This window comes from Rissa tridactyla, chromosome 1 (assembly GCF_028500815.1).
Source record: "Rissa tridactyla isolate bRisTri1 chromosome 1, bRisTri1.patW.cur.20221130, whole genome shotgun sequence".
Classification (NCBI taxonomy): Eukaryota; Metazoa; Chordata; class Aves; order Charadriiformes; family Laridae; genus Rissa; species Rissa tridactyla.
Genome location: NC_071466.1, coordinates 130,251,739 through 130,278,489, shown reverse-complemented (window position 1 = coordinate 130,278,489; position 26,751 = coordinate 130,251,739). Strand labels below are relative to the sequence as shown.

Sequence of the window (26,751 nt, the reverse complement as noted above, 5' to 3'; positions counted from 1 at the left end):
AGGGATGAAATACCAGACTTCCCTGAGCTCTGGGGCACCCATCACCCTCCAACTTGAGCTTGTGTCCTGCTCAAGCACCTGGGCACCTTGCAGCAGCCAGCAATACACGGTACCCTGGATTACCACTTCCAGTCCCTGGGAGTAGCATGATCTGTGACAGCGATGCATTTCTTCTTCCCAAAATACACGTATGCTATGCCTCTGATTAGTCTGAGCCTCAAAAGAAAAAGAAAATAAAAATGCAGGATCTGGCAGGTATGGCAAGTTTATAAGAGTCTACATTTTCAAAAGATAATTTAAAGCCTGACCATGCATCAAATAAGGCCAGAGCCTTTAGACTCTAGAAGGAATTCTTCAAGTTACATTAATAGTTATGAAGTAACTAAGGGTGCGGTGGGGGTTTTAAGTGGAAGTTGAGAAATGCAACTTTAACTCCAAGGAAAAAGCAGAAAGCGTTCGAAGTTCCTACTGGCAGCAAAACTATAGTGCTGTAATAGGGCTTCACATTTAGATGCTGCTGCCATGAAACCTCAGTATTCAGAGCTCTTGTTCTAAAGGCAACCTGGTAGGGTGCTCTCTCAGGAAAGAAGACCACCCCTTGACCCCCAGCAGGGGACGGGATTAACCCAGCCAGACTTGGAATGAAGTTTGCCATTTGCATCAATACAGCAGCTTCAATTTCTAGGATTCCTCTCACAATACCTCGGAGCATTATTTCCCTGCAAGCGTACATGGACAGGCTTGAAGAGGCAGCATCGACGCTACCCTTGCACACAGAGGAGTATCAGCTCTCAAACTACAGCCCATCCCTCCCTGCAGAGCATCCCTCCTCCACCCCGCAGGCTTTACACAAGCAAGAGATGCCTCATTTTAAAGCCAGCACCCAGCGGACCCTACAGACAATGCTGGGGATGCAACGGGCACGGTCCGCGGTTCTGAGCTGGGCATCAAAAATCCATCCCCCAATAAGGATGCAGATGACCCTCCACCAGGACCTTCAGGAGCGCAAGCTGGCGTCGGCAGCCTCCATACCACAGCGAAGGGGCTCACTGCTGTGCCAGGAGGCTGTTTTGCTGTCAGCTGGGGAACAGCTCTCCCCAAACTGTCAGCTGAGGTCCCCGCTTGACCTAAACTGCTCAAGGGGAGTTCAAGCAGAGAGGTTTGTTTAAGGGGATCGAGTGCTGGAGGGGGAATCAAGTTATAACCAAAAATATTGCCCTCAGTTTTGTGGGGAAAACAAAAATAAAAAAACTAAAAAAATTATTTTACTACCACGCAGCTCCCTATTAACTCCTCCTTATTCCTTCAGGGTAGGCTCGGGAATTATCTTCCAGCTTTCTTGGACACATTACTTGGTTGTGCTGTACTAGAACTGTAAATTCACAGTTTCTTGCACTTTTAACAAAAAGCGAGCCTCCTCCTTTCCCCCAAAGGGCACACAGCTCACTCCTTTGTGGAATATTTGTATTTCATCATTCGCCACAAGAAACGGATGTCAAAGGTTGAGGGGGTGGAATTTTTTTTGCAGCATTTGAAGATAAAAGTATCTTCACAGCCACAAAATTTGTTCAGCAGCTTAGGGAGACCATCTGTCTCCGTGGGTGGTACACGCAGGCGATTTGGAGGGCACCGACAGCAGGGGAAAAGGAATTACATGACAAACCCCTTAAGTACAGGGTAGGCTGGAGTGCACGCTGTTCTTGTACTTCTGGGCAGTGTTGATTTTGAAAGACAAACCAACAAGAAGGGAAATCCCTGCAGATGAAACCAACGGCATTTCCTCCACACCATCTCTTTCAGAAGGACGAAGCCTCGCAGCTCCCGTCTGGGAGCAAGTAATACCATACTAGCGAGGGGGATTAATAATTGACAGCAGGCCCTTCACTTACAAGTAGGCTTGTAAACTTTTAAAGTATTAAGTATTCCAAAAATGTGAGACCGCTCCAGGGTATAACAATCACCCTGCACCACTCGCCAGTGCTGCCTGGTGCGTCTGCAGGAGCACAATACGACTGGTACCCGGGCTGTGGTCTACTACACTCAACTCCACGCTCCTTCTGCTGAAAAGGAGAGGAGAGGTGGTGTGTGCGCAAGGGGGGGATCAAAGATCAAGAAAAGCATATGCAGAAAGGCAAGAGGCTAGGAAAACACGCTCCTTTCAGAAAAGCGGGGCCCTCCCAGGCTTTGGAGACAGGCTTTACCACATCAGAAACTCCCAGATGAGTTGTGCATGCAGTCAGATACTGACAGTCCACCCTAGACTTTCCCCTCCCCTCTAATGAGAAGCACCTGGCACTTCTGGAGTCTGGCTGTTCACTACTGTCACAAACAAACATCCTCTTAATGAGGTGTTGCTCTGACCCGAGTAAGATGTCCTATCTGGTCTCTGCTGACAACGCACCCGATGCGCCATCAGCCAGATCCTCGTAAAACAGAACAAGGCACAGCTCCCGTAGCTCATCTGGAGCATCAAAGGAGACTGCACCCTGCTCAGCAGGCAACAGCACACTTTTTTTTTTTTTTTTTTTTCTCTTTTCTTACAAGGCTACTGGAAAATTCCCTTCTGCAATTCCATGGGTACCCTCACAGCAAGAGCAATCAGGTGGAGCGCTCCCTGCAGCGCCATCCTCCTGCAGGCGAGGCAGCAGACACAAGGTGGGAGGGGGAAAGGTATGACCTGTGACTAAGAATGCAGTTAAAAGTCTTTTCCCATTAAGTCATTATTAGTTCAGCCCTAAGTCAGAGCTTTCTTCCCTACTCCATGGAATGGGGTGTTTGAAGGGTGTTAATGCTCAACTGCCCATACCACACAGCTGTGGACAGAGAGTTCTGCAAGCTCAGGAATGGGAGCATGGAGAAGCAGCCCAGCTGCGGAGATCATGAGTTGCAAAAAGGTGGTTGTAAACACCCAGTTATGTGAAGTGCTGCTGGAAGGACATTGCCTCGGAGGTCACAAGTCTGACACCTCTCAGTTAGTGCTAAGGAAGCTGCTCTGAAGCAGACAGCTCAGCTTCTTCAGGAGCTTCACACTTGCAGATGCCATTAACACCCATTCAGCCAGCTATCCCAGAACTTCTTGGGAGGAGAGACTATTTAATGCTGGTGCTCATCAGGTTTGGTGATAGGCAGGGGGATGGTGGAGGGACAGTCACACAAACGCTCACCAGGATGCCTTGTACAGATTTCAGGACAGAAAAAAGAAAAATGCATTCAGGAATGAGGCTAATTTTACACAGGCTCAAGGCTCCGGTGACAGAACTGCTCTGCAAAGTCGTTGGTCCATGGAACATGCTGTTCTAAGAAGCTCCTGTAATCAAGGCAGCAGGACAGTTAACAAGATGTTTTGCTACAGAACAAGATAAAAACTCATCAGCTCAATCTCTTTCATCACAGTGTTTATCACTGTGGAAGATGGTGAGGGCTGAAGAAACCCCAAGGAGAAAGGAGGATCAGTGTAATTCCTGCAGGCCCTGGGAATGCAGACCAAGCAAACTGCACGCAGGGGAGAAGGCACAAGCCCAGAGTGCCTCCAGCAGGGTTTAGCTGGGCAGGTACAGCATCGCACCAATGCTGGTGTTCCACTGCTCACCACCCGACTGGAAACAGAAATAGCCCACAAGTGCATGGGATCAGTCACACTAGGAACGACCAATGTAATTAGACACACCTTCTGAAGTACCCTCACCAGAAGACAGCAAGATTTCAGCAGCTCTCGCCTCAGGCAAGAGGTCCAGTTTCTTGAACCCATGGTTAAGCTGATACATTTCACCACACTAGAAACAGAAAACAAAGACGCCTATACGCCGTGGAAGCTTTCCTTTTTTGGGGGTAGGGAGATGTTAGGACAGCTTAACTTAGGCAGAAGTGTTGACACAACTCTAGGCAAGAGTGCTCTGTACACTTCAAATGTTGACCCAGTGCTCTTCAGTAGAAAATTTTCATCCTTGATAAGGGGAGGCATATTCGAGCAACACCTCATTGTTGCAAGATCAGATGTGTGAGGGATACAAATGCAGGCCGGTGTATGAAAAAAAACTTATTCTTACTCCTTAGCCCTCTATGTACTCCCTCAGTAGGGAATATGGCCCCAGTGGCACCCAGGGACACAGACAAGAGAGTGTTCATCACATTAGATAAGTAAATACCGACAGCCTACAGACTGCTTTTATAAGCAACAGGTCCGGTAGATATGAGACTGCCAACCCAAAGCAGCTGGGTCTAAAGTGGCATCAGCTTCCACCATGCAATTATGCAATTCTGTTTCAGCTCTGGTTTGTGTTAAAGGTAAGGGCTCACACACCACCTAAGAAACAGCTACGCTGCTGCCTCCAGTTGAGCTGGGAGACAGGCTGAACGTCTTCCCCTTCCACAAAACACATAGGCACCTACTTTGTTTTGTGAGCACGTACAAGCCATGAGAATTCCCAATAGGATATTGATAGCTCCTGCAGGGAAGGCACAGGCCCTTCAGAGACAGGTACCTGTTTTGAGGAAGCAGTTGCTCCCTTCCTGGATTTTTAAACCACAGTTCAGCAAACATCCACCCAAACGCAGACAGGTAACACAGATACGGGCAACGCTCTAACAGACTTTTTCAATACAGAGCTGGTATTTCCGAGTACTAAGCTTCTCTTGGTTAGATGGACAGAGAACATCAACCAGCTCACAGCTGTCTGCAAAAGCCGTACCCTGATTCCAAAGGCATACAAAAGCCTCCCCACTAGATTCCCCACCAGCTGGTTTGTAAAGGCAAAGCCCATGCCAGGAAGGACAGAAAATCAGACTGAAGCCCTCGGTACTTTATACAGCCTGACACATGACAAACTATCATGGCCCCAGCTCCTCATATCCCTACCGCAGCGATGAGCAAAAGGGAGGAGAAAGACCCACTCTCAAACATTTCTAACCTCAGAAAGCCAAGACTATACTAGAACCCAACATCCAGTCTATGTGTAAGATCACTAATTACCAGATATGTTTGAAGCCATTAATTTTCTTGAGCTGGCTAGACTAGCAAAGCTCTAGGGTGGGGAAAGAGCATTCACTGAAGAGGAAGGGGATACGTTTAACACCCTAACTACAGAAGAGGAGGGTTTTCTCCAGCAACATCCTTCCTACACAGTTTCCGAGCCATCCAGAAGGAACTGAACAGGTGCCAGCAGTGTCCCTATCCGCAGGGACAAACCAAAGCCTCAGCTGCAAATCCAAGCCTCAGCTCACAAAACTACCTTACTTCCAACAGAAAAGTTATCTACTGTTGCTCTCCCTCACCTTTGTTTCCCTTTGTTGTTGCTTTCAAAAGTCTCGCCAGCATCCCCACCCAACCTCTCTCGCATTTTCCCAGGCTTGACCTTTCTTGCATCTACTCTATTCCCTGCTCTTTGCTCACACGTACCACCATAAAGCATTCCCCCTGCATGACAACCCTTCCTACCAGGAGCAGCAGAGCAGTCAGCGAGCTGAGACTTGGCACCACATTCACTGGGACTCCAATTTAATTTTTACCTCCCCCCTCCAAGCTCCTGAACCGATGCCAAAGGGAACGCTAGTTTTGGCAGTCAAGCCTCCCAGAAGAAAAGTTACAGCCAAAGTGCTGGGGGTGGGACCAAGCCAGCCTATTAATAGGTTGATTATAATATGAATTTGGGGAACTACTCCCAAATATGCTTACCCTCCTGGACCTAGGGCCCTCAGGGGTGGAGTGGAATACCTAACTCAGCACTTTCAGCTTCTTTGCTGTGTGTGGAGCCAAGGAGGGTGGAAAATCCTGTCTGTACCCTGCCTGGCAAAAGCACGGTTTTCCAGAAGGGTGGCTGGGCTATTGTTTTCTTCCCTTCTCTCCCAGAAAGCCTGCTCTCCTCACACTTACATAGCAGCTCCCTCTGCCACATCAGAAAAGATCTAGAATTTGAAAGCTTCCACCTTGGATTAAAAAGGTTATCAACAATTTTCCTGTGAAAAATCCAGAGCTATCCAAGAAGCAACACTGAACAAGACGAGATGTCTCAAGAGCCTTCTTGCCACCAGCTTCTCCGGAGCATGCTGGACTGTTCAGGAAGACAGGCTCCATGGACAGCCAGGGAGCAAAACTTTTAAGGTATTTGGAAGCACGAGGAAAACAAAAAGCTGGACTGAGGCAGCAAGGTTTTGATTTCAGGAGGCAGTCAGATTGCTATACCTGTTAAAGCACGCCTCCTCCTTCCGACTGGCAGCCCACAACATAAGACCCTGTTAAAAGTACTGCAGTGAGGCAAGCATGCATGGTGGCAAATGGAGAGCCCAGAGGCAGCAACAAGTAGTATATGCGTACTCCATACATAGCTACAACCAGCTCTCCAGCACACGCACAAGGCTCCTTCTCCAGTCTTCCTGAATAATCCAAACTGTCCTTCCATGTCTCCACATTTTCCCACCAACAGACCTCCCATTCCAGCCCTGTGCCTCAGCCAGATCGCCAACCAGAGCAGCCCCTTGTGACCTTGACTGACTATTCACCGACAAGCATGTCAAGACCTTTACGGAAACTTTGCAAAATTATGCCGCAAAGGTGTGCAAAAGTTCCAAAATTTCTCGTGTTTTGCATAAACATCTTGCAATCCTAAATCTTTAGAAGCTGAAGGAGATACATTAATTTCTTAGAGTGCTTACCACATTGGGGCCACGCTCGGTGTCAAGACCAGGAGCTCTTACAATTTACAATGCAAGTAACTCTCCCCATTGGTTGTGGGGGAGAGAGAGAGAGAGAGAATGAACTCTCCCTTAGTTGGGAGACACCACTTGGCCACTGATCAAACCTACACAGTTCTACCTTTACATTAGTAAAGACAGAAACACATACAGGATTCAAAACACATGTCAATAGACGTTACACTCATCTGTCAGAAACTAAGGAAAACGCAACACCGGTTCACCATTATTAGACACGCTTGACAAGCCTCTCCTGTAACACAAGATACTGAAGCATCTACATGCTTGCACGGTTTGGATTCAATATGCCAAACAAAATTACAATCAGCCTGCCAATAAATGAGAAGTTATTAATTTTTCATACTTCTCAGATTTCATCCTAAGTTTTACAACAACTCCTTGCTGCCCTCGCATCACCCAAGGCACTTCAAAACCTTGCTGCAAAGAGAGAATTGGAAAGAACACAGTTTCTAACACATATGCTATTAAATATTTAGGCCTTGATTCTCAAGCAAATTCTTTGCCTCCAATAGCAAGTTTACTTACATGGTTAAAGCCAGGCATGCAGACTTTGGCAGGCATAGGATCTTAATTTCTCTGAACCCAAACCCACAGTCTACCACCAAGCAAACAGCAAACTGTCTCAAAACAAACCTGCACTACGCGGGTGTATAGGTATATACATACACGTATACATAGGTGTACTGAACTTTTTGTGCAGAATTCACTTAGGAGAGAACTGCCCCAGCACGCCTCCAGGCGCAAAGCTGTGGCACAGGGGAACTCTTTGGTGGTCATGTCTCCATCTCCCTAGTCTTAAAGGCTATGCGGCATCTGTTGTGTACCACAGAGGAATTTTCAAGTTAAAAAAAAATTAAAAAATAAATTAGTTTCACAAGAAAACCAGCAGAGATCAGTTGTTTTTTTTTTTTAAACCCTGAAGGTGACCTTTCATCAAGTCAATGGCTGCCCTTTCATTACAGAAAAGGGTCTCTCCTTCACATTTAACAGACAAGGAAAATAATAGCAGAATCCAGATCTATCTCATCCAAAAGGCCTTGAGTTCTTCCACTAAGCCAGAAACAACATCCAGGAGTCAACTCCCAGACTTGAGCTTCAAGCACTAAAATCTGCTTCAAAGCAATTCCAAAGCAGCTAATGGCTGCAGGAGACTGTTCCTACATCCACTTAAACCAGCAGACACTAATCTCTCCATCTGCAATAGATAGGCATGCCATAGGGGTCTGGACAGGATAAGCAGAACAGATGTTTAAGTGCACATACAGTCTGGGGAATCATCTTCAGAGCTCAGCTGCTAGCTTCACGGGGTACAGGAACTGAGAGCTTTCTAGAGAGCTTCACAGGACATGGGAACTAAGGAGACTGAGATACCTGTCCTTTCTTGTACGTTTGCTGAGGGAAGCATTAATCCCAGCAGGAAGGTGGAAGCAGGCATGTACGTGTCATACCTATAGACATTGCACAGCTCCCAAACACTACCAGATCCATCTGACCCAGCAAACCAACCCATACCTATGGCAAAGAGCATCATGCTACAAAAGCAAACCAGGAGCAGCGTAGCGCTGCCAAAAGAAGCACCTACACGTGCCCCAGTACTCATTAGAAATATTATTCCTAAATGCCTGAACTGCTGGGAGATTTTGGCTGGGTCAAGGCAACTGTTTCAGCAGGACTAAACGCTATTTCCCTCAAGCCAACACAAAACCACAGAAAACTGCCGATCTCAGAAACAAGGACACTGGAAGCAGCCTTCAGATCCCACGGTGTAGCTACCTGGCTAAGCCCTTCAAGGTAGCCACAGCCTGTCACAGTAAAAGGCTTCAGAGCACAAACACCTGAACACAAGCACTTCCACGGGCCACGGAAGGCGCACACAGGATCCAAACGACAGTGCTCGATCTGACCCGATGGGATCGCGCTCCTCGTGCGACTCTTGGCTGCACAGGGCAATGAGGACAAATGGATGTTTTCAACAGCACGTTAGGTTGCTGAACGCGTTCTCCCACAGGGCCACTTACTTCTTCCTTCAGCCCAATGACCAGCCTAAAGTTGTGCCATCAGCTCTTTTCATTTACAGAAATGCGCAGGACTCCTCTGAAGCAGGGACACCCCTCCCACAGTCGCAGAGGGGAAGAGAAGTTCAGTTTAGTAACTTTGGAGAGATGCTAGGACTCCCTTGGGGGAGGATTCAAAAACCAACGACGCCACATTTACAAAAGCATTTGATGCTTCACACTACAGCATAGCCACATTTATCTACACTGCTGAACTCAAAGGACTTGTACCTACCTCAAGTGCCCCAAACTGTAGTATCGCGACTCTCCGTCCGTTGACCGAACCACCTTGACAGTGAACATGGGCTGCAGCTGCCGCAGCTCCAGCAGCACAATGGCCAGGTAGTGAATGAAGAGCAGAGCATCCACCAGAGACACCGCATACTGCACTATTCCTTGGTAGTTGGTGTCCTTTGAGTCCAAGATGCGAACACCATAAAAGAGCCAGTAGGAAAACACAAACAGGAATATGAGGACCAACAGAAGGGCCCGAAATACAAACACCCTCGGTATATCTGCCTTAGGCTGACGGAAAAACAGAGCCCAGGTCCCAATCAGAAGAATGAGGAGTTTAAATGCCACAGAGATGAACAGTCCCTCACAGACAGTACCACACGGCTCCAGATCATCCCGCCACAGGATCTGGGGTAACAGAATGAAGGCGATGGGGGTAAGGAAGACAAGGAGTCCAAGAACAGCTGCCACTGTTAAGCCCAGGTAACGTTTGCAGTCCAACCCAACGCTGTCCTCCAGATCCTTACTGATCCGGGCAATGTCCTCCTGGGAAATGCTGTGCTCAGAGGTGCCTGTGATTGCTGTCGTGGTCTCACCCCAGTTGTCATCCTGAGGGAGGAAGAGATAAACAAAAATAATATAGAAACAACCAGGTTATTTTTCCAAGCAAGAAAAACAGAAAACCTGGAAGGAAAGATTGTTACAACAGACTTAAGTCCCAGAAAAAAAACAACAGCAAAAGCAAAACCCTCAATATATTGAATAATCAACCCTGAAAATTAACAAAAGTTTTGATACAATAGCAACTTGTCCAAACCAGTGACTATAAATGTTAGGTATTAAAAACCTGTAACTGTAGAGCAGGTAGCTCAACTTGCTATGCCACTCACTGTACCCCAGATGTTCCTCTTCCAGCGCACTTAACAAGTAATATCACATAACTCTTGGAAACTGCAGTAATCATCAGTTCCCATGTGCAGGGCAAGGACTAGCACTCTTCCAGCCCACAAATTCCGTGGTGCAAGTACACCACAGAAGCACCTGGAAGGGAAACTTTCATTTCAGTGTTTCAAGCCAGTTGTTGTTGTTACACAATCAAAAACATGTTCACACATTATTTTTCCATTCGTAACAGAAGCAACCGCACTTCCAGTAAGTTCCTCCACTTTGTTTTCTTTTATTCTCCTCTACAGTAGCACTGCCCTTAATAGCTGACATATTCTAAAAAAAGTTTGGTTAAACCAACAAACCATAGGTGATTTAAGAGAATATTTTCAGGTATGGGGCTTTAAATTCAGAGGATCCTAGACTACCTAGTAGCTCTAGTATTAAGAGCCCATGACAATGTCAGAAGCCACTCAGCCGTAAGTAAGCTTACCTGAAATACAGCCGCCATATAGTCAAGCTTCAGATTACATTACGTTTTCTGAAAGTCTCATTTCTTCCCTAGTTTATATCAGAGGACTTCTGCAAGCTAGTTTTCCCATCCCGCGATGCCTCCAATTGCTCTTTACTGGTGCTGGCACGGCCAAAGAGTTCCACTGACATGTACGGATTTGACTCACAGCTGCTGCTGCTCGAGTGACTCATGCACACGAAGACTCCTGATGCTTCCCACAAACACACACCAAACAGCAGCAATGCATGTGCTTTGTTGCTTGGCACCTGACGCCTTTGTAGCTTCAACGCTCATTCATTTCTCTTCCTCCTATTCTTCTGAGTGTACCTGCCTTCAGCCTGTGTCATTAATAGGACTGATACCTTCCTCCAGACTTCTGCAGCTACACATGCCGACTGAAGCATTTTGTTTTAAAGAAACAGGCGTCATTTTAAACCTTTATTCACTTATTTAAAAGAGTTAGAGGAAAGCCTTCAAGAACCTTCAGGAAAGGAGCAGACAGAGGCAGCATGACTGCTTTGAACAACAGCAGGGATTTAACTTTTAATGCACTCCAAGACACGAATACCTCCCGTGCCTAGAGCAGTAGGGTTTTGAGACAGACCAACCACAAACAGTCAACATCTTGAATTAATATGAGGGGTTTTTTGAGTCACTTCTCACCAAAACAGAGGCCCCATAAGAGATATCTGCACTGTAGTATGTCCTGAAAGGCAGTATAATCTTGTCACGCTTCCCTCTTTGCCAGTGTCTCCAGTAAAGCAATCTAAGCATTTCAACTATTTTATGTATATGTATGAAATAGCTCTGCATAGTTTCCTTCATTTGACAGACTGAGAAAGTGTGCAGAAAAGAGAAGGCACAGAAACACCAGAGCAGCTTAAGGCTACAGCCCAGAAGATAACAGGCAACCCTAGTCCCAGTCTATCCTTTATAACAGCTTTTCCCACTTTAAGTGGCAAAAGCAAAAAGTCATGCAGTTACATGGCACCAGGAATCTAAATCTCCAGTGGCACAAAGTTGTTGGACCCAACTCAGGACACCCTGTTCCCTAGAAGAAAAGTCTTGCTCATGCATCAGCTTATTTTGCTTTGACTTTAATTCACATCGAGGAGGTCTGCATGAAAATAAGGGCTAAAGAATTCACCAGCACCTTTAGATCTATTCAAAGTAATATCTGGGATTCATGAAAACAAGCATCCGAATACAATATACCAAATGGCAATACCTGAAGTGAGCCCACCTTGTAGCTACATGAATACTGTTAGAAGTACCACCACACACAATTCGGGTGGAAACTGGGCATTTTTTTTTTTTTTTTTGAATGGGCAGAGGTGGAGCCCCACAGCCAAGGATTAACACACCCCAAATCCAAGCCAGGAGGCACCAAAACATCCTGTTTTCCGTCTTGCAGCATCAGCCGTTCTTTGAAAGTGAATGTGCACCTTCACATCAACTGCTAGAGCAGAGAGAGTACTCTAAAGCCGGCATTATTGCATTCTTTATTTAACCCAGTGTTAATATATTAGCTTTCACTGAGTTCACCCTCCTTTCCCAGCTATTTCACATTATTTTTACATTTCTTGCCTCCTTTCCCTACTGGGATCCTGGTCCTAATGTACTTTCCATGATTACCCAGAGCAAATCCTGCTTAAAAACATACAGGTGAAAGGGCTGACCTGAATAATGCATAGCAGGATGATAGAAACAAGATGATTCTATAGAGCTTGGCAGATGACGCTTTAGAGACAGGGACAAATTAGTGCCCCAAGAGTTGTCACATCAGCACTGGTGCTGTCAGAAATAACGCTCTCAGAAAAAGACAACGTTGATTGAGACCTTGACTTTATGCATGAATAAAGGGTGCCCATAAATCGTGATTCTTTATTAACAGCACGTGAGCAACACTATTTTCTATTCATGTGCCAGTACGTCATACGCTCTGTTCCATAAACCACACTCCGTGTTAGCTTTCCCTCCCTCCTTACCTGGCCCTCCTCCGCCCGAGAGGCATCGTTCCCAAGCAGCGGCTCTGCAGGAGGTGTTTGGATAGTGACAGACTTCTCAGACCGACTGCCATCTTTGCTTCGTGGCGATTTGTGCCTGTCCCGACTCCTTTTCCAAACAGAGCAAGAAGAGAACAACATTACCAGGTAGTTTCTGGCGCAGGGCCTGGAATCTGCTACACCTCAAGCTGCGGCAGGTGCCCTAAGCATTAGGTTGTAGTCATGCTTGCCCTTCTCTTGATCAATATTTACCCAATCTATGACAAAACAAGCTTTGCAAGAGCTAGAAAGGGACCTTGCCCAGAGCTGCCTACAGCCTGGTGGCTGAGACAGTCTGCCCTCTCAGTGATTGGAGAGGGGAGCGAATGGGATGGGGGTATATCCCCACCACCTCATCTTCTCTTGAAACAGCTTCTGCCAGTGCTGCGCTTCAAAAGGAAGCTCACGTTCTCCCAACAACTGGTAACTCCATTTGGGATTAATTGGTCTACACAGCTCTCTACCTGCAATACAGCATCTCACAGGGAGATGTACAGTTAAAATTGATCAAGACTGCTTTAGTTCCTGCAAAGTAGCCTTAACAACTAGGACTTCAACACTGTAGGACAACTGGTGAAGTTTATTTCGACTGGTTCATAACCTGCAGTTAACCTCTTATAAAGGCAGCAAGAACATCAAGGGTACCAGGGTAATGCTTTCTTCCAGAGTACCCTTTTAGACCTCATTGCTTCTTGTCTGAGAATGTCTCAAGATGAGTTAGGCGCCATCAACCTGCTCACCAAGATTTTCCTCCCCCTTCCTACCCGGATACGAAAGCAACCTTTGCACCGGAGACCCTCACTGTGCTCAGGGACCAGCTTAAAGCTCAGGAGCATCCAATGTTCCAGATCCGTTCTCTCTATTCCATCTCTCTTGGAATTACCAAAGCCCAAAGGTTTCACAGGATGAGACTTTTCCCTGGTCACAGTAAGAGGCTCTAGGATTTTGAATGTTGCTTTGGGAACTTTGAAGGCATTTTTCCACATGGCATTCTAAACTTCAAAGGGCAATCCATATTGGGGGTGGGGGTGTTAAAGAAGGGAGAAAAGGCAAACAAGAGATGTTTTACTCAATAACTGGACTGCGAGCAAAAAGACTTAATTTCATGGAAGAATTATTTTTCCAACCACACAAGATAATCGCTTCTGAAATGCAAAGTTATTTTGGATCAACTCATTTCTAAGTTGCAAAGACTGTAAGCGGCAAACATTTTGCATGTAAAACTAATGATGATGGAGGGGAAAAAAAAAAAAAAGGATAATGTTTTCAAGTAATCAGAAGTTTTAGAGCAAGATGGTTTTTGAGGCTGCTGAACTACCACAACAGAGAGGACCTGCTACTGAAGTTCAGAAAAGCCTGACTTCTAATCCAATCAATGCTGATATAGGACTTGTTGTGGACTCAAGTACCACTCAAATTCTATCAAAAAACCCCAACACACTAGCAAGAGTAGCCAGGAGGATGGTGGCGAGAGATAGGAAGCCTTATTGTTACACAATAAAGAAATGGCATCAGAAGAGAAAACAAGTGGCAATTATCAGTTTATGAAGTCTGACACATCTTCTTCCCAGAGACTCTACTCATCCCTCGAACTTTAAGAGTGGAGTTAAGTGACTGTTTCCTTCTGCTGGTGCTTTTCTCAATCTTTCTGGCCATACATGACCTCAGAGCGCATCCAACAGGTTGAATATGATCAAATTTGCAGCATTATTACTTCCAGTCTCCTCACTGGGTTCCTCATGAGGACTTTCCGCATGTATCTCCCTCCAGAGTTGTGGCCCCACTGATTTCATCCTAGCTTACAGGTTTTTTCCCCACGGGCCATGGTGCTAGCTTAGAGCAGCAAGTAATTAAAAATAAACATTTCCTTACCCTTGTCTGTGGGCTTTTTTGGAGTGACCTGAGTAGTGGGAGTATCCCGAATATGTCGATTCTGTATCCATTGCAGCAGACATTGGGTCTGCACAGAAGGGGCACAGATTTTACTTAGAAGACGAGTTCCTGGTGCTCCTGAGGTGGAGTCCGTGGTAAAAGTGCTTTCCTGGGTACTCTTTGCTTCCCAGTCATCAGTGAGGTCTGGCCCTCGGGGAGCAGGTGAGCTTCATTTACAAGGAATCTGATCGGAGGGGCGGGAAGGGAGGGTGCTTGGCTCCTCACGATCGACCTAAGGAAAGAAAAATGGGCATGGAAGTGCACTCTTAAGCAAAGCAGAACAGCATTCTGACTGCGGCAATTCCTTCACCCTGGTCACACATCACCACTCATCACACTGTGCCCAATCTGCAAGCTTGTCCTGGCCAATATCTCTCCAGTCTAGAGAAATGTATGCATTTGTAGACCTTTGCAAAATAGAGATATGTTATCAGCTTATTTAAAGTCTAGCCCATTCATCTAAAAATCCAGAAGAAACAGTGAAAGTCACTTGGAAAAGACAGTGACTTGGAGAAGGCTCAGCAGCCCAGATACAGCTGTTCACCCCCAGGAAAAAGTACTGGGTTTGACTTCCACACACCCATCTCTTCACCTGTGAAACACACAGCCCAAATACCCCCAGATTCAGAACGCCAGCGTTATAGCCTGTATATAGGATGACTATATAGGTGACTTTCCTAGGAGACACGCAGGAGAGGATCAGACCACCGTGTCTGAACCTTCTTTGTTCTCACAACTGCAAGGTGTGCCCGTTTTACAAGCATTAGTTACTACACAATCAATGGCACTACAAGCACCTCCCCTTCTCTGTAACCTTTGCCTCCAGAAGCTAATTTGGGCCTTGAAGAATTGAATTTTATTAAAAATCATATCTATATATACACATACTAATAACACCGCGGAGAGCTGATTAGAGATCACATCTAGCTTATATGGGCCAACATTTCTTACAACGTACTTCCATTTGGAACAGAAGCTGAAGTCCCATCCATAAAGGGCAGAAGAGGGTCATGGTTTTTGGAACAGGAGCAGGGCGACACCAGAACAATTCCCAACAGTGACATGTCAAAAAGCCCTTGAACCCTGTGGGGAAGAAGGGTAGACGCCAACCCGCTTTCCAAACCCATATCCTGCATTAGGTGAGAAAAGAAACGGAAAGGAGGGGAGTCAGTCACCGGTTTGGGAAAAATGCATGCAGATGGCAAAGAGGTGCAGACGGAGAGGTTGCAGCTATGGACAGAGGTACCTTGTCAGAGCCCAGCATTTGGCACGAAGGAGCACTCTCACGTGCCTCCTGCCCAGGTGATCGCTGCCTCCAGCCAACACTGGTGGAACGGAGGGCTACAGCCATGCTGTACTTTCAGAGCGGGCAAAAGACCGCTTTAAAATTACATTCGATCCCTCCGCTGTTCTCTGCTCACAGCGGTTTTCAAAGCTGTTAGCAATAAACCACTGCTTTCCACCCTCTCCCTCCCCAAACACAGAGGGACAACAACAGAAGTTGGGCTTTATACTTGGCCAACTATTCTTTCCAGCCGTAAGTTTCCTCCACTAACACCTCCAGAAAAGCTCGTAAGCGAGCAGAGAGCTCTACCACACACAAGCCGTGCCAAAGAATGAAGCCTCTTCCCCACAGGGTTCCTTGGCTGGTGGTGCGATCTGCAACGACGCGAAGCAGCATTCCCGCTGCATCGGGAGCTGCAGGTATTTGCACAACACTTGGGCATGCCAGGGCTTTTGGAAAGAAGGCGGCAGAGGGGGACCTTCTGTGTACATGAATCCCCAGGCTTCTACGGGCATATCATGCCTCGAGGAAGCTCCTTAAAGGCAGCAGAGAATCTAGGAAGGACAAATAAGGATGGGAACATAAGGCCCGGGTTGGGAGGGGAGGAACAAGGATGAATTTAAACGCAGCAAGACATAAAGCCAAGGCACGGCACAGTCTGGAAAATGGCATCATTACTGTAGCAGGAATAAAAATCCCCCAGCCTGGGACACATGATGTTAACACTTGTTAACTCCCTCGGCTTGCACACAGCCTGTAGCTTATGGCTCCAGCAATAGACTAGGACTCATTAAACCTGATTTTTACCTCTGTCCTAGGCAACCTTGGAGAAATCCTTCCTCCGTGTCTGTCCTTACCCAACAAACGGAGGGGAGGCCGTCACCCCCCCGCCTTCAAAAAGCACTACGATACCAGTAGAGGAGATGGCTACACAGGACTTTGTAAACATTAGGCATTACAAAACCAAAACACCCCCAGTTGTACAAAAGGTACTATAGGCTTAAACCACTGACTATTTGTGATGTTACTAGAGTCACTTTGAGAACAACCACTGTCTTCACAAATACACACCACCACGCTACAGGAACAGGGAAAGCAAGGAGAGCTTTCGGCATCCATCAGTAAGGGTTACGCATTTTTCCTCAGCTTCTAGGAAACTATCAACTCCCAGCCTTCTCCTCTCACCACAGAATTTTTCCCCCCCCAACTCCCAGATAGAAGAATCGGAGCTGAGACAGGGACTGGGAACAGAGCCCCTCTTTCGCCCTCTCTCATCCCCAGCAGCACAGGGTCACCCTTCCCAGGAGATGCCAGAGAACATTTCAGCAGGTAGAAGCTGCTGTGGAAACGCACAGGCTGCCCAGACAGGAATCGGGAGCGAGCGGTGCCCATCTGATGGTGGGTGAAGCAAGGCAGCGCTGGGCACCACGCACAGAAAGCAAACTCATGGGAAGACTAACACAGGAACATCGGGGCAGGCTGGATCATGCCAACTTTCGTTTTCTGTGTAAACAAGAGCAACGGTTTTGACACAGCTCTGTGAAAAGTCAACAAGAAGGGCCCCAAAAAACGTTAAGCCTCCTGGATTGTTGTCAAAAGCAATACGATGAACCTGGGGACTCAACACCACCTCCTGGCCCCAGCTGCAGGACACAATGGTGGCTAAATAGATCTTCCTGACAAGGACTGCCAGGAATAAAATACATCTGCCAAACTTCATCTGGAAAAAGCAGAAGACCACTTTGTCTGGTGCCCAACTGAGGCTGACAGTCCACAAAACTTCCTAGATTTGCCCAACAAAGGATAGCCTAAGCAGAATGAAAAGAAGAAACAAAGGAGGGAGGAGGACAGTCCAAACACACTCCTCATAGCCAAGCCAAGCAGGTTACCTGCCTCCTGGTCTATTTTACAAAAGAAGGGCACCAGCCTTACCCCAGAAAAGCTTCTGGAACCACTGGGGAAGAAGTAGGGAGGGGACCGAAAGACAACTAATATGCTAAACTACATGTCTGGGTTGGAGCTTTCACCAGCATAGACAGAAGCCAACCCTGGTTTAGCCACCACTCCAACAGTGCCCACCACTAGAGCCTGAGCAAAGGTAGAGAAGACAAGCTGTACATGTATCCTACATAGTTTGGATATGATTGTGCTAAGCGCAGTCTTCAAATACCTCCACTACTAAATCACGATTAACGATGATTCTTACCCTACCCCTCTGGGCAAGGACATCTTAGTTTGGGGTTGTTTGGCCTGGAGAAGAGAAGCCTCTGGAGAGATCTTATTGCAGCCTTTCAGTACTTAAAGGGGGCCTACAGGAAAGATGAGGAGGGACTTTTTAGCACGGCCTGTTGCGACAGGGCAAGGGGTAATGGCTTTAAACTAAAAGAGGGTAGACTTAGGCTAGATATAAGGAAGAAATTTTTTTACAACGAGGATGATGAAATACTGGACCAGGTTGCCCAGAGAGGTGGTAGATGCCCCATCCCTGGACACATTCAAGGTCAAGTTGGACGGGGCTCTGAGCAACCTAATCTAGTTGAAGATGTTCCTGCCCACTGCAGGGAAGGTTGGACTAGATGACCTTCCAACCCAAACCATTCTATGATTCTAACTGTGCCGCATAAAGGAGCAGCCCCATCCCTCCACAAACAAGTGTGAATTGAGAGCCCAATTTAGCCAATTGAAACGGTTTCACAATAGATCATTACATCTTGCAGGATGCCACCGAAGGCATGGTCTGTTTGCAGAGCTTCTGGCCCTGTGTGAACGCAAGCTCCTCCAGCCTGAGCATACAGCTGCACTGTATTTTGGCATTGACAAGAAAGCCGGTGTAAGTAGCTTCCGCCTCCACACCATGGTTCACCACTCTCGGTTGTGTCAACACAATTCTCAGCGAGCAAACAGCACCGCTGGAAAACAAAACAACAAAAAACCTCCTTTTCTCCCCCTCGCCACGCTTTTGTCTCGGATCCTTTCCACAACCTAGTTCACAGCACAGCCCCAAGCAGCAAAACCAACACCAGGGTGAACAGCAGCACAAGCGAACAGCTAGAGGGGAGATGGGAATGCCTCCTCCGCTCCAACCATGGCAATTGTGTGTCTGCACACACCAAGCACTTTGCTCCCAGTAGGGCCGGCTCTCTCACTTTGCCTTTCCCTTACTCACCAACGACAGAAGGATGCGAAGTACTAGATGGGAAACAACGCCAAGGACTCCCCAGAGGAAATTTTGGGACCCTATTCTGGCAAGGATGGCCACATCCTGCACGACAGTGGAGAAATTTAGTTACTCCTCAATACCACAGACATCACTGTAATTACAGTTTCTACGCAGCTACACAACTCATTGTAACTCCCTCTTTTCATATGCTCATAAATCTCCAAAAAGAGTCCTTTTGAATTGCTATTTTCCATGCTGGGAGCCCAATCCCATCTCCAATGAAGTTCGCTTTGTGATCGTCTTCAAGGGAGCGCAGTTTGGCTCCCAGCCCAAGGGAAATTTAAAAGAGCAAGTTACATCTTTAAATCAAAGCGGGCAGACGCAAACAAGAGCGCTCTTTTACATCCCATGCTTTCCCGATGGATTTTCCCCTGTGAAGTTGAGGCAAATAACTCCAAAGCAGCTCAGCTTTGAAATCCTTGTCTGTACAGTTCCAATCTTACTCCGTTTAAATCTTGCCATCAATTAGAGTTGATTTACCAGTCAGTTCATGAAGTTACGTATATTTGGCAGTGCCATCTGGAGCACAAGCGGCCACAAGTGTCCGCAAGGATGTGCGCACACTCGGCTCCGTACACTGTCGGCCTCCCTTGTTAAACAGCACCAGCTGTCTACAGGGTAACGGGTGCCCACGAGCTATCGCGCTGTGAAATCCTTTTTTCTCCGCTTAGTGAAACGAAGAGCTTTGCAAATTAAACACGCAGAACCCCAAGAGCTAAGCTATGGGACACCGTTAGGGTTCAAGAGTAAAACTAATTAAAAGACGGCTAAGCAGCGAGGAAGCCTTCCAACTCTGGCATTAACTCGGCTGCACGGTATGGCTGCAGCATATTCCTATTATTCACCTCAGAAAAACGAGAAGTTGCGTAACATGCCGTGTTCAACTGCATATATAGGCAAGATCTATGAGCAATGCCACAGGAACCTTTTGCTTTTGAATTTCCTGAGATGGCCCCAACCCAGCAATTTGATCTGTAAGCACAGAAGCTCACCCAAGCTGATCTACTCGCAGAGCCAACGCTTTCCATTTTAACAGCCAACAATCTTTGGGAAAGAAGGCTTTTCCAAAAGCCTTCTATTTATTTTTGCATGTTACTAAATACAGTTCATTTTTGCCTTAAATATATATATATAAACCAGGACTTTTACTCTACAGCAGTGGCTCTTGATTTGCAGGCCCCTCATCCTAAAAAAATGTTTAGTAGTCAGCAAATTCAAGCCCTCTAGCAATAGGTTCTCTTTTCTTTTGCTTCTCAGAGGCTTCTTCGAAATTCCCTCAGGAATTCCCAGCCCCTAGGCTGAAAACCATCAGTCCATGACATGGACATTTCAAAAAGAAAAGTCACTCACTCGGTTTATTGAAGCAATCCACCTGCACGTTTAATCAGAACATGCAACAACACAGGCCTGAAAACATTGCGAGGCTGTTTCAATTGACAACAGAAATGTCTGGCCAAAACCACCGCCCAACCAAGCGGTGTTTCCAAGTCGTAAGCCCCAGCCTCCTGCCTCCCTGACGCACAGCTGGAAGTTGGAAAGTCCTCCGCGTGGGACCGAACAGTGAAGCACCTCCTTGGAGGATGCCCTTTGCCCACTCCAAGAAGCTGCACTGTCCAACTTTTTGAAGCACAGCCAGCTTTCAAGTCTATCATGCAAATTATACCTCAGCTGCCATCCTGTCAGACTGGTGAAAGCTTGCGCTTCCTCGCTCGTATGTCTCTCCGGAGTTGCTAGACCTTCAAGTCCACCAGAGCCAGGTAACGTGGCAGAAGGTATTGTGACCTCACGATACTAGAGCAGCTGGGACTGTGCACAGGAACGTAGGTTTCCATACTGACATTTACAGCCCTACGGCCTTACTGAAACGAACAGGGGAAAGGCTCGTGCAAGACTCTTCAGGCTCTGCCTATCCACGCAGGCAGCACCTGTACCTTATTTTCAAAGTTTACTTCTCACCATAGCACCTAGACACTGAGACAGTATTAAAGGCTATAAACTACAAAAGGCTTCTCTGCTGAAAGTGCATCCCCTCCTTTAGGATACTGCGTGTCTTCCTGCATTTTCTATTTGAACTTAAAATGAAAAAGAAGTCTACAGACCCTGATCAAATCCCCAGTACACAACATAGTCGGACTCTACAGTCTCCCTCTACCTCCCTCCTCCTGCTCAATCCTGTAAAAAGGCAATGACATTCTGACCTCGCAAGGAGAAAGGGCAAGGGTGTTGACCCCTAAGGACCACTGTTTTTCAATTTGACCCAAATCAGAGAATTCTGCAGTAAAAGCTAATGAGAAATTAAAAGAAGTCCTAAGATAGTTTTCACAAGGGTTCATCTCCTCCTTCCACCAAATTCCCCAGTGACGGTACCAGATATGGAGCAAGATGACACTTGCTGTTTCCTACCAGCAGAACTGGACATCACAATTCTCCACTCGGGTCTGCCTCTCAGGTCCCTGCGCAGCACAGCGCGCCCTGTAGCAGCGCACAGCCATGTTTCTGGAACCATTCTTCACTTTGGTTGTCAGAGATAGGGTCGGAAGGAGGGCAGGCTACCACAATACGACATGCAGCTTTGCTAGGACAATGGCAGTCATCTTGGTAACATTTTCCTAGTACCGTATCCTGGTTTCCCAGGGGTATAAGCCCTCCCTAGGTGCACATATCCATAAGACAAGGGCCACCAAGAACACTGCCATGACTAACCAAAACCAGAGGGCAAGCAGCAGCCACAGGGAGCTGCTGGCCAGTGACCGTGGGCAGCTGGCTACTTGCCTGGGTGGTTCTGACACAGGCTGGAATCCTTCCAAAAATTTCAGCTCATAGAAAGCATTCCTAAGGGAGGCTTTCTGTCAGACTCTCTTCACCGTTTTTTTTTTTTTTTCAAAATTAACATGTGAAATGATCACAGAGCTGACACTGGCCCCATAGTTGTGGCAAGCTATACAGCCAAGCCCCAGAGGTGGAAAAGAGCCAAGCATGTCAAAATGAAGCTTTTCAAAGATGGCAAAGCGTTGCTGAAGCTCTCTTCTCCGTAACTCTTCTCCTCAAAGTCAGGATGCCCTGGTGATAGGCTCACAGAATATACTCCACAACATCCTAATTTGCTCTTCCAGCCAGTATGACTTAATTTCTTAACTCTTTATAGCTGCAAAGATCTTGTGGGCAAGTCATTATTGACAAACTCAGTGCCAAAAAAATCCACCGCTTCAAACAGTTGCAGAATTGCTAAGTCTGCCTCCCCTGACCAAAACCCTGCCGACAAGTCATTTATGCTTCCAGAGACCCTACAGTCAAGGCGTTCTCTTGTCATGAGAGTCAGTTTACAACCTTGATGGTCTTCTAAATAAGAAAGCAATATCGCTTCACAGCGGCTCTCCAAAGCGTGCCACGACTGACGCTGAAGAGCTAACGCAATAGCTTTGCCCTCTGTTGGGCGCCCTCAGCAGCGTGCAGGTACCCATCCCATCCCGGGCCCGCACTGCCAAGGCGCAGGAGGAGACCCCCCCTCTCCCTGCCTGTGGCTGGAGCAGATTTATCTCCGGCCGTGCGAGATGGACCTTCCTTCCCCACGCCGTAACTTGCTGAACGGAAAGAACCGTTCAGTCCTGCGAGACGGGGGCTTCAGGCATCGCTTCAGCGACCAAGCCCGCTTCCCGGCCGAGAAGCGCCACCCTTGTCCTCTCTCCCTCTCCCTGGCAGTGACCCCGGTGCTGCCCGGCGGGGTGAGCCCGGGCATAAAGCAGCTTCTTCCACACGGCCTGGAGAGGCGAGGCACCAGCAGAGCCACCGCACCGGCGCGGACTCACCCGTGCTGGCGCACGAACCCTTTGGGGGTTCCTCCAAAGGCCAGGCTGGCCAGAGGAGCTGCCGCCCCCCCCCCCCGCCCCGGGGCTACACCCACGTCCCCCGACGGCGTTTAAGGGTTTTTACCCCGGGGAGCGGAGATCTCTCCCGCCCGCGGCATCGTAGCCGGGACCCGCCGCCCCGGCAGCCTCCCCGCGGGGGAGGGCAGCGCCGAGGCTGCCCGGCAGAGCCCCGGGACGGCAGGAGGGAGGCCCGGCGGCCGCCCCCGCCCGCCTTCCCCCTCCGCCCAGCTACGGGAACCGGCCCCCAAGGCAGCCGCCCCGGAAAGCGCCGGGCAGGGGGTGCGGAGAGGCACCGGGCTCCCCCCCGGCAGCCGGCACCGCCGGAGCCCAGCCGGGCTCTCAGTCCCCCGCTCCCCGGCCGGGGGACGGACCTCTGCCGCCGGGCTCGGGAGCGGAGGGGGCTGCCCCATCGCTGCTCCCGGGCACCCCGGGGCAGAGCGGCGGGGTCCCGGCGGCGGGAGGGCGTGGTGGAGGGCAGCGCCGCCGCCCCCCGCACACGGACGGACAGACAGGCAAACAGACCGACAGACGGACGGACGGACTCACCTCCCTGCCGCGGCCGCCCCATGCCGCTCCCGGCACCGACCCGCCGCACCCCGCCGCCTTCCCCCGGCGGCGGCCGCCGTCGCTGCTGCTGCCGCCGCTTTCCGCTTCCTGTGCCCGGCACCGCCCCGCAGCCCCGTCCCTCCCCCGCCGGAGCCACCGCCCCCGGGCCAGCCTTCCCTCTATCCCTGCCTCTCTCCCTCCCCGGGCTCCCACCGGGAACCCAGACCCCGGCTCCCGAGCCTCCCGGCGCTGCCCGCCCGTCGGACCCGGCATCTCCCGGCCAGCCCTTGCCGCAGCCATACGCGGAAGGGGTACCTGTGCCCGGACCCGCTGCTCGCCCCTTCGAGGCCCGATGTCACCCTTTGAACGTCTCCCTGCAGCTCATCTCGGCTCACAGGCTTCCCTCACAGCCCCTCTTTCCAAGACCTGTCTGTTGCCCCCCTCCCTGCTCCCTGGTGTCCACCTCCGGAGCCCCACAGCCCCTCCAAGGCTGAGCCCCTTCCTACCGCTCTCCACCACCCAGCCTTACCCTTCGACCTGTCCTTACGCCAGCACACTCTCCTCCAGCAGAAAGACCAGTCCCTTCGAGCTCATGCATCCAGGACAATCACGTCCTCGGGTGTTCTCCAAGGCCAAATGTATTGCCAGGCACTATAGCCGTCAGGACTGCTTGGTCTTCTCCTCCACCCATAGCCTGCAGCTGCAGTGCACTTTGCCCCTGGTCAAAAGAGGTCTGCGGTGAGGAAGGACCTCCTTGTCCCCCAGGGAGAAGGGCCTGGTTTGCCCAAAGCCTCTAACAGGCTTCCCGAAGCCTGCCTTGGGCACCAAATTCCTTACACCGCTTGCTCTGGGGAGGAAACGGGCAGAGTTCTGCATTGCCGTGCAAGTCACCTTTTCTGTATTCGGATGTTGCTCCTTTTTCATTTCACCTCTGGGTTGTCTTACCCTTTAAAATTAGTTAAGTTTTCGGGTGGTACAACAAACCAGCAGTTGAAAATGCATGAAGAAAATCTAGATCTCCTAGATTCCAGCCCGGCGCTTTGAACTACTCAATAACAATCCAGTCTACAAAAGGAACACATGCAGAAGATAACTGAAGTTACTCCTATCAGATAGTTTCTGTGTTGCGTTATTGTGGCTGCTGTAGATAGCATCTTTTATTTTTCCCCTCCCATTTCCCCTCATCACTCTCTTTTTCCAAAATAATGCCATGGTGGTGCTTGCCCCCTGCTCAACATCCCTACAGCACTGAGTCACTTTATAGTGGAACAGTCAACTGGGAGTTAGGAGAAACATTTCCATATCACTCGGATTTGGTAATTACCTTACCTCCTGTTTTGCATGGCGTACATGCTTACCCAACCCTGTGACTGACGGGAAGAGGCCGATATCAAGTGATAGGCTCCATCGTGTTTTATGCATCAACATGTGTCTAAACTTGCCCAAGGCCCGAGTACTCTGCTGCATTCCAGGCAATGGCCCTGCCCTGGAAAGCATCTAACACCCTGTTGAAAGCCTGACTCTCAGCCTCAACGCCCGCTAATGGCTCCCCACGGCTTGACTTATGGCAACGGGGCTTGTTTCTTCCCCACTCAGAGGTGGGGGAAACACAGCAAAAGGCAACAGACTGGAAGTTATGCAGGCTCAGTGCCCTTGCGCTGGTTTTACCTGCGCCAAGTGGGGAAGAGGACAGGGGGAGATGCTACGGAAACTCAGGGGAAAACTTCATCGAGGGAAAGGGGCCTTTTCCAAAGGTCTTTAGCTTGGACTTCTTTAAAAGTGAGCAAGAAACTCCTCTGCTAAGTCTGTATTTCTGCTTCTACTATGCCACCCCAGCAGCTGCTCAAGAAGATTTAGAGGATTTCTAGATATTGATTTCATGGTCTAGAGCAGCCGGACTTGTAGCAGTACCCCACAGAAAGGGGACTGGGAAGACATCTAAGCTGGGGATGTACGCAAACCTCAGGGATGACCAGCACCTACCCCCTGCCCAGACCTAGCTGGTGTAGATACCTGTTAGAGCCAGCAGTGAGGAGCCCTTGCACCCAACTCGGGCAAGCTGTTACACAGAACATTGGCAAAGGAGGAATAAATACACTGATGAGGGGCTCAGGGGAAGATGCTGAGAGGCTGTTACATGCTTATCTCTCAGCATCTGTTTAAACCACCAAGACATGAGGCAATGTTCTGCATGAGCCGAGCTGTTTATGTGGTAGGGTCATAGTTCAGAATTTCGTGAAGTGCTACGCTCCTCTACGCTACTGAATAGGCAAAATTAGAACTTTTTTTAATTACCCAAAACAGATCTCATAGATTGACAGGAGAATCGTTTAAGTTGGAATGGACTTCTGGAGGTCCAGTCTCCCCTGCTCAGAGCGGGGTCAACTAGAGAGGGCTGCTCAGGGCTGTGCCAAGTCAGGTTTTGAGCACCCCCAAGGACGGAGAGTCCACAACCTCCTTCCACAACCCGATCCAGTGTTTGAACATCCTCACAGTAAAAATGGTTTTTTCCTTATGCTTAGATTGAATTTCATGTATTTCAGTTTGCGCCTGTTCCCTCTTTTCCTTTCACTGGATACCACTGAGAAGAGCCTGCCTGCATTTTTTATTTTTTTTTTTAAACTCGCCTGCATCAGGTATTTATACACATTGACACACATTTACACACATTGATTCCCCTCTGAAATATCTCAAGACTGAAAAAATCCTAGCTCTCCCAGCCTCTCCTGGTACATCAGATGCTCTAATCCTTGAATCATTTTAGTGGACCTACGCTGGACTCTCTCCAAGTAAGTCCATGTCAAACAAAGTCTGTCTCCGTCTGCATGTAATGCAAGACACCTTCACCGTTCAGTTCTCTTCTGTTTTGATCATTTCCCATTCCTTCTGGCATAACGGCCAGGAGATGTTTTAGGAAGAACGTGCAAGTGGTCAATTATATGGACTGGTACTGCTCTACGGCATGCTCTTAGATTCACACACACACACACACACACAGAGGCAGATGAAGAGGTAGGACACTCGTATGAAGCCAAGCCCAAAGTTGGCCTGTTTCACAATGTGGCACACCGAAAAACGATATGAGCTCAGATTCTTCATCCCTTTCTGCAGTGGAGTTGCATGAGATCATACCTTTGATTTGCTCCTAATTTGTCTCTCTTCTATTTGGGAAAAAAAAATTCCTTATCATGTGAATGCCAACGTTACGGCCCCAAGTTCACTATAGCAGAAGGCAGCTTACTCAAATAAATGAACAAAAATAATTATTTTCTGCTCAAGGCAGCAAAAAACCAGAGACTTTTACAGGTCTTAGAAGCAGCAGCTTCTGACTTCCCTTAAGACTCCTTTGGTTTGTGTTTCCAATAGAAACATGACTAACATTCTCATTTCACGTACTTCCTTGAGGGAGACTGTTTCCATCCATAACTTTGAAGAAATACCCAGGAAAATGCTAGGAAGTGC

General features: G+C 48.4%; 1 protein-coding gene across 4 annotated transcripts in view; it reads right to left on the bottom strand.

Moving 5' to 3' along the window:
- VANGL1 (VANGL planar cell polarity protein 1) overlaps nt 1–23,393 on the bottom strand; it is a 46,490-nt gene extending 23,097 nt beyond the window's left edge. The window contains exons 1-4 of one of the 4 annotated variants that reach the window (XM_054223238.1): nt 23,290–23,393; nt 14,313–14,604; nt 12,384–12,510; nt 8,998–9,605 (exon numbers count right to left, since the gene is read on the bottom strand). In XM_054223238.1, the coding sequence (XP_054079213.1) occupies nt 8,998–9,605; nt 12,384–12,510; nt 14,313–14,395 (818 nt within the window). In that variant the 5' untranslated portion in view covers nt 14,396–14,604; nt 23,290–23,393. Of the gene's footprint in view, nt 1–8,997; nt 9,606–10,374; nt 12,349–12,383; nt 12,511–14,312; nt 14,605–15,330; nt 15,735–23,289 lie in introns of those variants that run through there. The other 3 variants (XM_054223228.1, XM_054223249.1, XM_054223256.1) reach the window with 3 other exon arrangements.
- Nucleotides 23,394–26,751: the final 3,358 nt, after the last annotated feature.